The sequence below is a fragment of the Hemitrygon akajei genome, chromosome 14 (assembly GCF_048418815.1).
Source record: "Hemitrygon akajei chromosome 14, sHemAka1.3, whole genome shotgun sequence".
NCBI lineage: Eukaryota > Metazoa > Chordata > Chondrichthyes > Myliobatiformes > Dasyatidae > Hemitrygon > Hemitrygon akajei.
In genome coordinates this window covers 101,016,921-101,033,991 of record NC_133137.1, presented here as the reverse complement: position 1 = coordinate 101,033,991, position 17,071 = coordinate 101,016,921, and the positions used below count along the sequence as shown (strand labels likewise).

General features: G+C 40.6%; 1 protein-coding gene across 1 annotated transcript in view; it reads left to right on the top strand.

Moving 5' to 3' along the window:
• chchd3a (coiled-coil-helix-coiled-coil-helix domain containing 3a) overlaps positions 1 to 17,071 on the top strand; it is a 298,399-nt gene that overhangs the window by 227,662 nt on the left and 53,666 nt on the right. Inside the window, exon 6 of the mRNA XM_073066790.1 lies at positions 9,913 to 9,983. Within this exon, the coding sequence (XP_072922891.1) occupies positions 9,913 to 9,983 (71 nt within the window). The remainder of the gene's footprint in view (positions 1 to 9,912; positions 9,984 to 17,071) is intronic.

Here is a 17,071-nt window from a genome sequence, read left to right as displayed (position 1 = left end):
TGCTTAAACGTGTTTTTTTTTTGTTGTTTTCTTTCCTCACTATTCTCTGTAAAGTCTAGAGACTGTTGTCCGTGAAAATCCTAGGAGATCAGCAGTTTCTGAGATACTCGAACCACGGTCAAAATCACTTAGATCACATTTCTTCCCCAATCTGATGTTTGGTCTGAACCACAGCCGAACCTCTTTACCATGTCTGTATGCTTTTATGCATTGAGTTGCTGCCACATGATGAGCTGATAGATATTTGCATTAAAGATTACCTAATAAATTAGCCACACTGTAAATTCTCTATTTCAGAAAATCTAACAAGCTGTCCAACTCCACTTTATTTATATAACTATAATATGTCAAAGGCCCTAAACTGAACTAACTTGATATTTCTTGGCATCTGCATTAAACTTGCACTTCATATTTCTAATCAGGACTGTTGGGGATATTTAAAAATATTGTTTCACATAATTATTTTGTTCTATTTAGTGGTTTGAATACAATTACCAAATTACTTCCAAGGCAGCTCTCTTCAAAGTTGATTTGTCTAGTTGTTGCTCATCATTCCATCTCCTAACCCCAATTATCACCCAAGCTGCACTCCATTCAATCTTTGTTTATTATAATATGAAGAAAAGTCTGAAGGAAGAACAGGCATTTCCTGAGTAAAAGGAGTCATTCTGAGTGGCATGCTGGATGGGCATTTGACAAGCCAACCACGTTGTTGGATCTGGACTTATGTATCGACCAGATTGTGTAAGGAAGCGAGATTTCTTCTCCTTAAGGACATTAGTGAGCCTGAAGGTATTTTTGTTTCAGCAATCCAGTAATTTAAATCCTTATTTCAAATCAATGGATTGCTGGCATCAAAAAATAGTGATTAATAGGTAATGTTCAATTCATAGATAATAAGTAATAGTGAACGTTACGTTCATGGGTTCATTGTGTATTCAGAAATTTGATAGTGGAAGGAAAGAAGCTGTTCCTAAATCATTGGGTTTCAGGCTCTTGTACCTCCTCTTTGATGGTAGCAATGAGAAGAGGACATGTCCTGGGTGATGGAGGTTCTTAATGATGGATGCCACCTTTTTGAGGCATTGTTTTTTGAAGATGTCCTCGATGCTGGGGAGTCAAGGTGCTGTATTGGTGGAGGTGCTCTAATTAACAAGCACCATCAAGCTGCTGTTGTTCAACCTTTTCATGGTGCAGTAGAACCTGTAATTTAAAGTGGGTGTACAGTGATATCCGCATAAGCATTTAACTTTGATCAGATGACAATAGTCTTCCTCTTCTCTCTCACTCTCAGTATATAAAGTCTTCTTAGCACTATCTTTTAAGAGTTACTTCAGTCCAACAGCGGCACACCCATTCTGGTGGAGAAGCAAGAAGGTTTTGAGTGACATTCCATTGAATATTCTTGATAATTTATTGTTTTTCATGCATGATCACTACATTGATGTTAACATGATGCAAACAAAATAGGTTTATGTATTTTTTCTCAATAAGTTATCCTTTCTATTATAATAGGAATGGTACATAAAGGCATTGCAAGGGTTAATAGGAACTTGCCATACTTCGTTTTTGTGATCGACAGAATTAGCTACAGCAATGATGGACACTAAAATTCATAAATGAGAGTCGTTGGTTTGGGAAATTTATCAGCTACATTATCATAGAAGTGTCAAATAAATTCTGAAGTTGCCTAAATTAAATGAGTATTTGCTGTTGTCAACATTAATAAGTGGCATTTTTCTCTTCCCATCTCTTCCAAGATCATGGGTACGCAGGCCTTCATCTGTGTGATTAATTTGGTTTTTGATTGTTTCAGTATCTGCACCATTAGGACTTTCATTTTCTGCTCTGTCTTTTAGTGATTGAGTAAACACCCAAACCAGTTTTGTATTCAGCTCACTGATTGACGCCGGATCAGTGTGCTCTTTCTGAGGAAGGATTATTACAAACATCTCCTGTCAGATGACATTTTAATAATTTAATGCAGACGGCAGTGAAGAAATTTTTCCTACCTTCCGCCTCTTTTATTCTTCCCCCTTGGAATAAAGAGATTGAGGTGTGGTAAGGAACACGAGCAGGAAGGAGAGGGATGAGGGGAGCCAAATCAAGTCAAGTTCAAGTTTATTATTACTCAACCATACACAGTCCATATATCACATATAGCACCTCAAATAAAGTTAACACAATAATATTAACAGATTAAAAACAAAATTCTGTAGATGCACAAGTTGACATAAAGTACATATACAACTTATAGTTAAACATACAACAGTATAACCAGAATTAGGTTTAATATCGTAGGCATATGTCGAGACATTTGTTAACTTTGCAGCAGCAGAACAATGCAATACATGAAAAATTTAGAAAAAAGACGGAAATACATTAAGAATATACAGTATGTATATATTAAATAGTTAAGATAGATACCTTATTGATTCCAAAGGAAATTACAGTGTCACAGTAGCATTACAAGTGCATAGATTTAGAGATATACAAATATGAGAAGAGAAGTAAGAAAGAATAAAAAATAAGTTACCTCAAACAGCCTAACAGGAGGGGGGGTCATCATTTCCCTGGCTGTGGGTTGACTCAGTATAGAGCTTAATGGCCAAGGACAAGAGTGACTTCATATAGTAATCTTTGGAGCAGCTCAGTTGTCTTAGTCTATTACTAAAAGTGCTCCTCTGTTCAGCCAAGGTGGCATGCAGAGGGTGAGAAACATTGTCCAGAATTGCCGGGATTTTCGGAAGGTCCTTTGTGCAATTTTTTTGCCCAGTGACAGCAACGTGTGGTCACCGAACTTTTAAGTGAAAGTAAACCTGAAACTATTCTAAGGATAATAAACTACCAAGTGCAGTTTGTTCATTGTTTAAAAGAAATCAAATAATACACATCAGTGGGTCCTACTTCTTATATACTATACGACAGCATGTAATAATATCAATCTTTCCACATTGAGGGTGGCAACCTTTGCGTGCAGTTTAAATTCCTTTGTGTGCTAGGAGCAAAAGATGTGTGCAGGCGCACACTTTAGAGGGAACGTTGCCCATGTCTGTTTGGGTTTCTTCCAGGTGCTCTTGTTTCCTCCCACAGTCTAAAGCCATACATGTTAGGGTTTGTAAGTTGTGGGCATGCCGGAAAAGTGGGCTGTCCCCAGCACATACTGAGAAGACATGTTTCATGTGACAAGTAAAGCTAAACTTTATAATCTTCAAAAAGCACATTAAGGATACCTGTGCCCCATTCTGCTCAAGGCAGACAAGTGCACACTTTAATTTAGCGAAGCAACCTGAAGGTGCTTTGCAGGTACTTCAGCAAAAAGAGTTTTGGGAATGCTGCCACCAAAAATAGAGAGATTTGATTTTAGTGAAACCCAGGACTAGAATTGAAGTGTGTAGTTTTGAGATGTGGATGAGGCAAAAACATGCAGAATTTTAAATTAACAGTGAAGGATTTTACCATTGAGACAGGTCTTAAATGTAAGCCAACAGATGAATAAAATGGGTGAAACCCATAGTATAAATAAGGACATGTAGACCAGAGAGTTCCATCACCTCAATCTTGCACAAGGAAGAACAAGAGAAGCCTGACAGGAATACATTGAAATAATTAAATCTGTAGTTAGTAACAATGTAGAAGGTTCTGCTGGCAAATAAATTGTGACAACGCTGGAGATGTCACAGAGTTTAAAAATACGTGGTCTTGCTGCTAGAATGGATTTCAGGTGTGAAATGGAACTCTAGGTCAAATATAACGCCAAGATTGTGTTCAGATAATTGGCAGGGAGAGGGATGAAGTTGGTAGTTATTTGGGGAAAACTCTCTGCCCTGCCACCCCCACCCCATATATTTTTATTCAGGAATGTGGCATGGTACAGGCCCTTCCATTCCAACGAGCCCATACCACCCAAATTAACCTACTAATTTGACCAATTAACCTAATAATGGAAACCCACATGGTGACGGAGGGAGCTCCCTACGGACAACGGCAGGAAATGAGCCTAGGCTAACCACTACACTACCGTGCTGCCCCACGGTACCTATCGGAATTGAGCCAGAGTCTGTCCTTTTAAAGACAGCGAAAAATAAAGTATTACTAAAATTAGCTTGTCACTCATTAGTTCAAACAACAATGAAAAAACAACTAATTAAACTACACCTATGTCTTTAAGGAGCCATCTTTCTCATGGGTGGCTGCCATTGATACATGGGCTTTTTCATGCTGCATTGTGACAAGGAAGGCAGAAATCATGGCCTTTTGAGCCTAGGTCCTCATATATCAAACAGTGAAAGGTTGCCTTCCCATTGAATTCCTCACCATTTCTTTATATGGATCGAATTAAACTCTGAGAAATTTGCTCTTGCTGTCATCCCAGGGTACGGATCCAAATCTAACGACACAACTGTTGGTAAGGACTAACATCTTTGCTCACTGCAGTATTTGTCCGAGCCTCATTTCTCACTGCTACCGCAGATTTTATCCACGTTATAGTCACTGATCAGTTTAATTTCTTTACTGTCCTATTTACCAGATCACTGATTCTCCTCTAATATAAATACCTTATCTGAAGCGCAGCTACCCATATCCTGCCACTCATCCATCATTGCCAGCCGTTGTTACTCTACAGGAATAAAATAAAACCGATAATGCTAAAAACCTGAAACAAAACACAGAAAATACTTGAAACACTCACGAAAGCACAGCAGCATTTCCACTTCCTGAAGAGACTGAGGTGACCAAGCCTTCCTCCCCAACCATTCTAACCAATTTTTATAGGAGCATCATCAAGAGTATCCTGACCAGCTGCATCACTGTCCAGTACGGAAATTGCAAGACATCTGATTGCAAGACTCCAAAAGATATTGTGAGGGCTTATGAGAGGATTGTCGGGGTCTCTCTTCCACCCATCAGAGATACTTATCAGGAGTGCTGACTACACAGGGCTCTTAGCATCGTCAGTGATCCCTCCCATCTGCCCAGCAATCTCTTTTACCCCCTACTATCAGGCAGGAGGTACCATAGCATTCAGATAAGGACAGTTTTAATAGGAATCAGCTTCTTACCTGAGGCCGTGAGACTAACCCAGGTCTTATCGCATATGAAACACCAGTAGTGTTATACTGTTCACTCTTTGACTTGTGCTGTAAATGCACCTTATGCTAAATGTCAATCTTCTGGAATATATTTTATTATTTGTTAATTTATTTGTAGTAAAATTCTGTATTGTGTGCAAGTTATATGTACTGTGTTGTGCACCTTGGTCTGGAGGAATATTGTTTCCTTTGGCGGTAAATATGGAAACTTTTTAATAAACTTGAACTTGAACGATCTGGCCGTGGGGAGAGAAACAGACTTAACGCTTCACTTTGGAGGCCCTTCATCAGAACTTGAAAAAAAAATGTCTGTTTTCAGCAGAATAAAACCAAGAGGTGTGGATATTGGTGGTAGGACAAAGGCAATATTTATGGTGGGCCAAGTTAAGTTGGCAATTGTACATTATGCTTCTTTGTCAGTACCAATGGGAGGGCTGTAGGACCTGCCTATCTGGTCCAGCTGGAGTAAAGAAGAGGATCAAAGACACAAGTCTTAGTAACAGACGGATCAGTGGCAGAAAGGGCACTTCCGATACTGACAAAAAGAATGAGTTACCTAAAGTTGGTGAATATTAGTTCAAGACTGTAAGGTAATATTATAATTTTATAAAACTCTGGATAGACCACACTTGGGAGTATTGTGTTCAGTTCTAGTCTTCTTGTTATAGGAAGATTTTGAAAGCATTAGAGAGAGCGCAGGGGAGATTTACCAGGATTAGAGAATATTTCTTATGGGGGCAGACTGAGTGAGCTGGGGCTTTTCTCTTTGTAGAGAAGGAAGATGAGAGGCTTGATAGAGGTGTACAAGATGACAAGAGGCAGAGAAAGAGTGGACTGCCAGAGATTTTTTTTCCCTGCACGGTAATGCTTAATACGGGGGGGGCATGATTTTAAGGTGATTGGAGGAAGGTATAGGGGGTTGTCAGAGAGTGCATGGAACACACTACCAAGGGTGGTGCTATGGCAGATAGATTAGTGACATTTAAGAAACTCTAAGCTAAGCACATGGATGAAAGAAAAATGGAGAGCAACATGGGAAGGATGGGTGAAATTGATTTTGGAGTAGATTAAAAGGTTGGCACAGCGTCATGGGCCAAAGGGCTGTGTTGTACTGTTCTGTATTCTATCACAACTGATCAGTTGGGTGTAGTTTCTAAAACAACTTTGCCATTCTGTTGAAGTTGAAGGATTGTACCGTTCTGGTCTGTACTGTTCTATGTTCTATAACAACTGAGATTATCAATAATGCAAATATCTAATCAGCCAACCATGTAGCAGCAACTCAGTCCATAAAAACATGCAGATAAGGACAAGAGGTTCATTTGTTGTTCAGACCAAACTTGAGAATGGAGAAGAAGTGTGATCTAAGTGACTTTGACTGTGCATGGTTATTAGTGACGGGGTTGTTTGAGTATCTCAGAAACTGCTGATCTCCTGGAATGTTCACATTCAGCAGTCTCTAGAGTTTACAGAGAATGGTGTGAAAAACAAAACAAAACATCCAGTGAGCAGCAGGTCTATGAGCGAAAATGCCTTGTTAATGAGAGAGGTCAGAGTAGAATGGCCAAACTGGTTCAAACTGACAGGACTGCAGGAACTCAAATAACCACATGTTACAAGAGTGGTGTGCAGAAGAGCATCTTCGAACACAACACATCAAACCTTGAAGTGGATGGGATACGGCCGCTGAAGATGACGAACATACACTCTGTAGCTACTTTATCAGCTACGTGTGCTACCTAATAAAGTGGCCAGCGAATGTATAATCTGTGAAAAAAAGTGTTCTCAAAGCACAATGTTAAGCCCTAAACTCAAATAGATTTTGTTGCTTTATTTTATTAAACAGTGTGCTCAAAGTATGCATCATGATATTTCACACCCTTTTCCAATTTCAGCATCTCTGAATATTCAAATAATATTTCACATGAATAAAACCACACTACTTGTGACATTCAAATCACTCTTAGAAAAATCTTTTCTTTTTAATAATCTGCATAATTAAGTTGTAATGACTGAAGAAAAAAGATTGAATGCATCATTGAAACAGACTTCTACAAAGAGCCAACAGTCAGATCTTGGCAGGCCCACAATTTTGGCTAGATTGAAGAGAACTGCGATCAGGACCTTACTAACCTGATGTAATTGTCACTGCTTGGTAATTCTTTACCCCAGAGAATGGTGGAGACTAGATCATTATATATATTTAAGATGGAAATAGATAAATATTATAAGGGAGTTAATGTATGTGGAGTGTTTGATGGCTCTGGGCTTGTACTCACTGGAGTTTGGAAAGAAGAATGAGGAGGTTGGGGCTTATTGAAGGCTACTGATATTGAAAGGCCTGGATGGATGGATAAGGAGAGGATGTTTTCAATAGTGAAAGAGTCCAGGACCAAAGGGAACAGCCTTAAAATAGAAGGATGTCCCATTAGAATAGAGATAAGGAGGAATTTCTTTAGTCAGAGGATGGTGAATTCATGGAATTCATTGCCACAGGTGGCTGTGGAGGCCAAGACATTGGGCATACCTTATATTTAAAGAGATTGATAGATACCTAATTAGTAGAGTTGTCAAGTGTTACAGGGAGAAGGCAGGGAAATGCATTTGAGAAGGAAAATAAATGACCCATTATCGAATGGGGGACAGACTCGACGGGGTGAATGGCATAATTCTGCTCCTATGCCTTACGGTCTTAAGCAGTCTGATACAGAGGAGGAGCTAACATCAGCATAGATCACCCATAATTATTTCAACTGGTGGAGCAGACTGTGGGGCCAACACCTGCTTTTATTGTGTTCTTGAACCATTGAGATAGAAAGTGGAAAGTTTAGAACTTTTCAAATATAGTAACATCTGTTCTAAGATAATGTGTGCAAGCAACGAGCCACCATTTAATTGTTGCATCTAGTTTCCTCAGAGAGTAACTCTGTTGATGGGCTTTTTATGATCGAGGCCTGTTGTTTAAGGACAGCTATCCAACAGAGCCATAGAAACATAGAAAACCTACATCACATACAGGCCCTTCAGCCCACAAAGTTGTACCAAACATGTCCCTACCTTAGAAATTACTAGGGTTACCCATAGCCCTCTATTTTTCTAAGCTCCATGTACCTATCCAAAAGTCTCTTAAAAGACCTTATCGTATCCACCTCCACCACCATTGCCAGCAGCCCATTCCATGCACTCACCACTCTCTGCGTAAAAAAAAAACTTACCCCTGACATCTCCTCTGTACCTACTCCCCAGCACCTTAAACCTGTGCCCTCTTGTGGCAACCGTTTCGGCGCTGGGAAAAAGCCTCTGACTGTTCACATGATCAATGCCTCTCATCATCTTATACACCTCTATCAGGGCACCCCTGATTCTCCGTCACTCCAAAGAGGAAAGGCCGAGTTCACTCAACCTGTTTGGCCTTCCAAATAATGACTTTTTTGGGCCATTCTTCCTTCCTGTTGAAACAGCTCCACCTTGTTGTTATTAGCCCGTTTTGTCACTCGCTCAACATACTAATTAAGTTAATGTCAACCTGTGCCAAGGCTAAAATTTGGACACACCACCTATTTGGCTATCATCTCAACTTCTTGAAGGATACTCCCCTTGCCATATGCCCCCCTATTCCTTGTACACCTGCGCTGCCATTCGGCTGTTGTTCATTGCCAGCTGTTCACGCTCACATTCTTATTGGAATTGATGAACAGAAATAAAACCTTGCTCCATCACAGCAATGTAAATAGGGTAGAAACAGCAAATTACAATGAAAAATAAAACAATGCCAAACACAGCGATTATTTTGTATGTCACCAGATTCTGCAGACATTGTTACAGTAAGAAGCAGATCATTTACTTTACGGTATGTTATCTCTACAAAGGTTACACAATATTGGTTTGACATAACCTCTTGGGGAACCCAGAGAATTGATTCCAATGGTTTGTCTAATTTTATAAACCGTAACATTTTTTAAAATTCTGTGTACATTGAAAATAGGTTTGCAACATTATACTGTGAAATATCCCCTCATTTCCAATAAAGTTTGATTTACCAAAGAAATGAGCATGATGCGTATACTTCTGAAAATGATTATTGTTTGTATTGAATTAAGCCCTAGATGATGGATTTGAAAAACTGTTGTTCCATCCCAAGCAGATAAATTACACAGGGTCATGTCTGCCTGAGGGACTGTGTCTGGTTCTGTATTTCCCCTTTCTACTACATTAAAAGTGGGTGGCAATAAATGTCAGGACTGGTTGTGTAATGAGTAAATGATGGTGGAAGAGGGAAACCAGAAACAAACGATGAATCTTATTTCTGCTGACAAATGACTTTTCAATCATTCAGCTTGCAATCAAATTAGAAAAATCTTTCTTTGTATTGAGGCTGTGACTGAGCCATTGAACAGCAATCAAAATAGCAAATAAACTACTCAAAATATCATTCCTAAATAAAAAATGAGCCTTCAGGCTGAAACGATCAAAATTTGCTATTGATTTGTATAGCTGTTGTGTTCATCTTTATCGATCTGATAAAGAAAGATAAATCTGGGCCCAAATGAGATTACTGTGCGTCAGTGCGTCAGACCACAAGGCCAATTATGAACCATTCATCACTGCGAGCAATGACCCGTCCACCCATCTCAGTGTGCTCCTGTCTAATCATATCACCATTGATTTTTATCTAATACAACAGACCTCGTCTGTGGCAATCATTTGTATCCTCAGACCTGCTGTAGTGATGGGCAGGGTAGGCTGAATCCCTGGGAGGAAATAGGGTTATAGTTCAATGCCACTTTTGTTTACTCTGTTCTGTTCTGCCTCTCTGCAGAGTGCCCAGTTCTACAAGGTGACCACTGAAGAATACCAGAAAGCAGTTGGTGAAGCTGAGTCCAAGTTCAAGTAAGATGCATTGTTCAGTCTTATCAAGAGCCTTTTTAAAAAAAAACAAACCTGATGTTGTCTTTCAGTGCTGTGTACACTCCATTTCATCCAGCAATCATCGTGATGTATGTGCTATTTCTCGTGGTATTAATTTCATTTGAAATGAAGCAGTATGGTGGCACGCAGTGATGCTGAGATCTCCTGCTCCCTTGTAAAACCACGAGAAGCTAATGAGCTAGAACCTAAGCAGGCCTCCTGCATTTTATTTCCCACTCAAAGTCAGCTTAGAGAAACAATGCTTAAAGTTCCTAAAGATGAAACAGAAAGATCTAGAAATGCTCACCATGTCAGTCAGCATGTCAAGAGAAAGACATAAATGGGACATTGACCAGAATGAGGGATGTTTCAGCAGGTGGTCACACCTGAAGCACTAACCTACCTTTTGTCTTTCTTCTCTGAGATGACTTGCTGAGTGTTTCCAGCAATTTCTAATTTCATTTCAAACATGTGCTTTCATTTTGTTCTTTCAAAACCATGAACTTGTTTCTCTGAGCTACCAGAATGCACCTCTGAATAAACAAAAATCAGCGGTTCGTGGTAAAATGAATGGAGATTCTCCTTCCTTCTGGCGGCATGGTCTCCTATGATAGTGTTTCTGTGTTTATATGGAGCAGAGAACAGTGCAGCATAGGAGAGGTCCTTTGACCCACAATGTGCTGATCTGATTAAACCTGATTAATCTAATCCCTCTTCTCACATATTGACTATATCCATGCCTCCTCAATATATATTCACATGCCTATCTAAGAGACTCCTATCTGCCTCCACCATCACTGCTAATAGCACATTCTAAGCCCCCCACCACTATCTGTGTAAAAGCACTTGCTTTGGACATCACCTTTGTAGTTTCTCCCTCACACCTAAATGCACACCCTCTCGTACGAATTATTTCAATTTTGAGAAAAGATGCCGGCTGTCTATATACAGTCAGTCTTCCTTATCTGCGAGGGATTGGTTCCGGGACCCCTCGTGGATACCAAAACACACGGATGCTCAAGTCTCTTATTCAACCAGTCTCAATACGGTGGACCTTAGGACCCAGCGGAACCCCAGACCTTACTTAACCTGTTTCAGTGCGGTGGACATTAGGACCCAGCAGCGGAGCTCTGAATCCGCAGTGTTTCTGTTCGTGAAAATAATCACGATCACAATTGAAAATAAAGTGGAAATAATAAAGTGATTGGAAACAGGTGAACCGCCATCGATCATTGGAAAAGCGTTAGGCTACAGTTGGTTAGCGATTGGAACAATTTTAAAGGATAAAGTGAGAAAGGCCCGGCCCCGATGAAAAGCTACAGTTATTACGGAGCAACACAGTGGTTTAATTATTGGGCTTTGGGGTTTTGGGTTTTTGATCCTCCACATCAACCCGGCACGGATAGACAGTACGCTCAGGAGTGATCTGTCACTGGATTGCCTGGCACTGAAACAAACATTTCTTAAGTGTCTTATGTGCATAGAAAAGTAAAATATATACTATATACTAAGACAAACGTTTGACTAACTGACGCTAAATAATACCGGGTTTTTTTTTTACAATCCTGATCCACGATAACCTACGCACATCCTCCCGTATACTTTAAATCATTTCTAGATTACTTATAATACCTACCGTAGATTCCGGACTACAGAGCGCACCTGATTTTTAGCCGCTGGCACTAATTTTAGAAATAAAATCATTTTTTTAAATGTAAAGGCCGCACCGGATTTTAGGCCGCACCGGATTTTCGGCCGCAGGTGTCCCACGTTGTAATATGAGATATTTACACAGAAAGATATTACACGTGAGGATTTTTTTTAACTTTTAATTAAATCCATATGGTAACAAAAACAAATACATATTGCAAATGCTTTTTTTCGAACCGTGCCCGTACGCGGCTACTTTTAAATATACGTTGCGTATACTTCTTTACTGAACAACATTCCAATATCTCCTAACGACTGGTAAAAAATATATATACTGCAGCCTACCAGGAAAAGTTATTGATACCTTTAACTTAAAAGCAGAGTTCGCTCGGATCCAAAGCCGCTCGCGTAATGCCGCTCCCCCCCTCCTTTCCGTTTCATCGCAAACGGCATTTAAAAGCAGATTTCGCTCGGATCCAAAGCCGCTCGCGGAATCCGCTCCCCCCTCCTTTCCGTTTCATCGCAAACGGCATTTAAAAGCAGATTTCGCTCGGATCCAAAGCCGCTCGCGGAATCCGCTCCCCCCTCCTTTCCGTTTCATCGCAAACGGCATTTAAAAGCAGATTTCGCTCGGATCCAAAGCCGCTCGCGGAATCCGCTCCCCCCTCCTTTCCGTTTCATCGCAAACGGCATTTAAAAGCAGATTTCGCTCAGATCCAAAGCCGCTCCGCCGCTCGACCCCCTCCTTTCCGTTTCATCGCAAACGGCATTTTCCCACAAGACGCCGCGAAACCGGGTGTGTCGTCATAGCATCCCGCGATGTAGTACAGAAAACAAATATAGTTTAAACTAAGAGGGTAGGTAGCACAATGCTTCGAGTGTTTTCCATGTTGATGAGGGTGAGTACAAATGACTGATTTACAATAATTTAATTGTGAAAGTGCGCTTGATTTATCGTACAATTTCATTGGACCTCTGTGAACTACTCATCAATTTTATTGGTCTACTGTTACGAGGCAAAATGTTTACGAGGCGGCATGAAAAAAAAATGCATTAGCCGCTCCGGATTATTGGCCGCAAAGTTCAAAGCTGTTCAAAATGTGGGAAAAAAGTAGCGGCTTAAAATCCGGAATCTACGGTAATTCAATGTAAATGCTATGTAAAATAGTTGTTATACTGCATTGTTTAGGGAATAATGACAAGACCCAGCAATTGTTTAGGGAATAATGACAAGAAAAAAAGTCTGTACATGCTCGAACAGCAAGTTCTGGAAGAGCACTTCCGGGTTTTTTCAAATCGCGGTTGGTTGAATTCGCGCATGCGGAACTCGCAGATAAGGAGGGCCGAATGTAAACTTCTGTCAAATCTCCACTGTGCCCCCTCTGCTCTAGAAAAATCAGCTCCAGCTTGTTCAAACTCTTTTATTTTGATGAGTTATAAAATAACTGAATTAAATTCAATATACACCACAGGAACAGGCCATTCAGCCCAAGCGATCAATGTCAACCATTTTGAGTTTCTCCCATTCAACTTCATCCAACTATTAACATATCTTTCTATTCATTTGGATGTTTATTTCAGTTTCTTAAAAGCTTACAGTGATCCAGAATGGAAATAAGGGATCACAATACACCTTTTTATTCTCAGCATTAGCTTGAATGAGAATAAAGGCAAGTGGTCTCAATAAATGAAGAGTGATGCACAACAGTGATGCCATCAAATTGTTCTGGTTTGATTTATCAGCCAAATTGTTTGTGAAAATTGGCAAGATCCCAAGATTGCATCTTTATTGTAGATTGATTCTTAGATTGAATGAGTTAAATCAAGTTGCTGCCTGTTTCGAAAGGTTGTGAATTAGAAGAGAGAGGTCAGGCTGAAGATAGCACAGAGCTCCAGATCACTGCAGGATAGGAGAGAGTGAGTTGGCGTAAGGGCACCACAGAGCGTCAGTTTTACATGCGTACATGTAGGGGGAAAGTGAACACACATTGTGGTGCATTTGGGGATCAGGATGAACCCCACCCAGCAGCAGTACAGCCAGAAGCGATGTCATACAGTGTTATTGTTCTATCCCTCACCTGGAGTGAATAATATTGGCAAAAGATGCTTGGTATTGTTGTTTTTCTTTGAAAAATGAGAGTTGTTCCTTGAGCTGGAGTTAATGATTAAACTCAACCATACTAGCAGGATTTAATGTCAAATAAATCACAACTTGCTAGAATGTGCATGTTAATTTCTCAGGAAGTTGGCCTTCCACAAACCTAATGGGTCATTCGGGGGCACATAAAACCATTTCCATTAGCAAGGGTCAATTAGCTGTCTGGACTGACTGAGCTGGACTCCTTAATGTGAATCCATTTTACTTAGCATTATTCAACGAGGCTTCACGAGGTTATATGTACAGTTGTAACTCTTTGAATAGTAACAGAAACATTAAGAATTTTGAGGTTTGTTATCCATCAGAGTTTCCACAGGCAATTGTAGTGATTTTTTTCTTACAACAATTTATGAAAGATGACTTTCTTCCAATGTAGCACTAAGAGACAGCTCTGTGAAATGGACAACATGTCAATAGACAATAAGACAACCTTGTTAGCGAATGTTACATTGCAGAAGGACTGAGAAACTGAAATTTTCCGAGCGTTGTTTGATTCTCCTTCAGATTTATTGTTAATTTCAACAACATGCTGTGGAACACTAGCTTCAGTTTTCTTTTGATGCCAAGACGTTATTTGTGAGTGATAAAGCCACAGATTTAATTAGATCCACACTGACCCTGCATAACTTGTATATAATGTTACGAACCCCGTAACTGGGTCACTTACCAGCAAAGATAGAGAGGTCCATTGAAGTCTGATGGTACTATTTTTAAACGTTTTTATTTATAAAGGGGCACAAAAGTAAGGTTAATACAAACATTCAGATAATATACGTCGTCAATACTCAATCTAAAGCGCGGGTATAGTAATAATCATCAATAAGAAGTAGCTCTATCGTTTTGTCTAGGGGTAAAAATATTGTCCGATGGAAATATAAAAGTCTTTCGAGTTCATGCAGGCTTTTAGCCGTCTGGGGACCACTGGGTTTCACTTGTTGGAGAGAGAGAGATTTTTTTTTTGGTGAGAAAATAAACTTGCCAGTCTTTTGGACGCAAACCGTTGAATCGGGAACGTGGGTTCCCCGTTATTAGTTCGAAGTCCTTTTCGGTGTATTCAGCCACCCGTTCCCCAGGCAAGGGGAAACAAACCACACGTGGCTTCCGAATAGCTTCCCGTTACCACGGGAGCGATGAGCGATGGTGTCTCCTTCTGGTGCGTCGCTAGGGGACTGCCTCCTGCAGCCCCTTTTTATCTTGACTTGCAGAGTTGTAGATGTCAATCAAGGTGGGGTGATACAATCCCCACCCCACATTGCCCGAGGGTGTTCACGTAGCCCTGATAGCTGGCACGTAGTATAGAGTCGCAATCCACAAAGGTGTCTCCAAGAAACAATGGTCAAAATCCGTTGCGTTGTCTTTCTGAGGATTCTCTCTCATTTCCTGGGTCCCAGACCCGAATTAATAGCAATCTTGCGATTCTCAGGAAGGAGGGGGCTGGGATCATAACAATAAAAACATGGAAACATAGAAAACCTGCAGCACAGAACAGGCCCTTCGGCCCACAATGCTGTGCCGAACATGTACTAATTTTAGAAATTACCTAGGGTTACCCATAGCCTACTATTTTTCTAAGCTCCATGTACCTATCTAGGAGTCTCTTAAAAGACCCTATTGTATCCATCTCCACCACTGTCACCGGCAGCCCACTCTACACAGTCACCACTCTCTGCATAAAAAACTTACCCCTGACATCTCCTTGTACCTACTTCCAAGCACCTTAAAACTCTGCCCTCTCATAGTAGCCATTTCAGTCCAGGGAAAAGGACTCTGACTATCCACACAATCAATGCCTCTCATCATCTTGTACACCTCTTATCAGGTCATCTCTCATCCTCCGTCGCTCCAAGGAGAAAAGGCCGAGTTCACTCAACCTATTCTCATTAGGCATGCTCCCCAATCCAGGCAACATCCTTGTAAATCTCCTGTGCACTCTTTCTATGGCTTCCACATCCTTCCTGTAGTGAGGCGACCAGAACTGAGCACAGTACTCCTAGTGGGATCTGACCAAGGTCCTATATAGCTGTAATATATAGGCTTTTAAACTCAATCCCAAAGCTGATGAAAGCCAATACACCGTATGCCTTCTTAACCACAGAGTCAACCTGCACAGCAGCTTTGAGTGTGCTATGGTAGCCCTCCACACTATCCACAACACCCCCAACCTTTGTGTCATCAGCAAATTTACTAACCCATCCCTCCACTTCCTCATCCAGATCATTTATAAAAATCACGAAGAGAAGGGGTCCCAGAACAGGACCTGAGGCACTCCACTGGTCACCGACCTCCATGCAAATATGGCCCATCTACAACCACTCTTTGCCTTCTGTGGGCAAGCCAATTCTGGATCCACAAAGCAAGGTCCCCTTAGATCCCATGCCTCCTTACTTTCTCATTAAGCCTTGTATGGGATACCTTATCAAATGTCTTACTGAAATCCATATACACTACATCTACTGCTCTACCTTCATCAATGTGTTTAGTCACATCCTCAAAAAGTTCAGTCAGGCTCGTAAGGCATGACCTGCCTTTGACAAAGACATGCTGACTATTTCTAATCATATTATGCCTCTCCAAATGTTCATAAATCCTGCCTCTCAGGATCTTCTCCATCAACTTACCAACCACTGTAAGACTCACTGGTCTATAATTTCCTGGGCAATCTCTACTCTCTTTCTTAAATAAGGGAACAACATCTGCAACCCTCCAGTCCTCCAGAACTTCTCCCATCCCCATTGATGATGCAAAGATCATCGCCAGAGACTCAGCAATCTCCTCCCTCACCTCCCGCAGTAGCCTTGGGTATATCTCATCTGGTCCCGGAGACTTATCCAACTTGATGCTTTTCAAAAGCTCCAGCACATCCTCTTTGTTAATATCTATATGCTCAAGCTTTTCAGTATGCTATAAGTCATACAAATCGCCAACGTCCTTTTCCGTACTGAATACTGAAGCAAAGTATTCATTAGGTACCTCTGCTATTTCCTCCAGTTTCATACATATTTTACCACTGTCACGTTTGATTGGTCCTATTCTCTCACATCTTATCCTCTTGTTCTTCAATACTTGTGGAATGCCTTGGGGTTTTCCTTAATCCTGCCCACCAAGGCCTTCTCATGGCCCTTTCTGGCTCTCCTAATTTCATTCTTAAATTCCTTTCTGCTAACCTTATAATCTTATAGATCTCTATCATTACCTAGTTTTTTGAACCTTTCATAAGCTTTTCTTCTTGACTAGATTTTCAACAGCCTTTGTACACCATTGT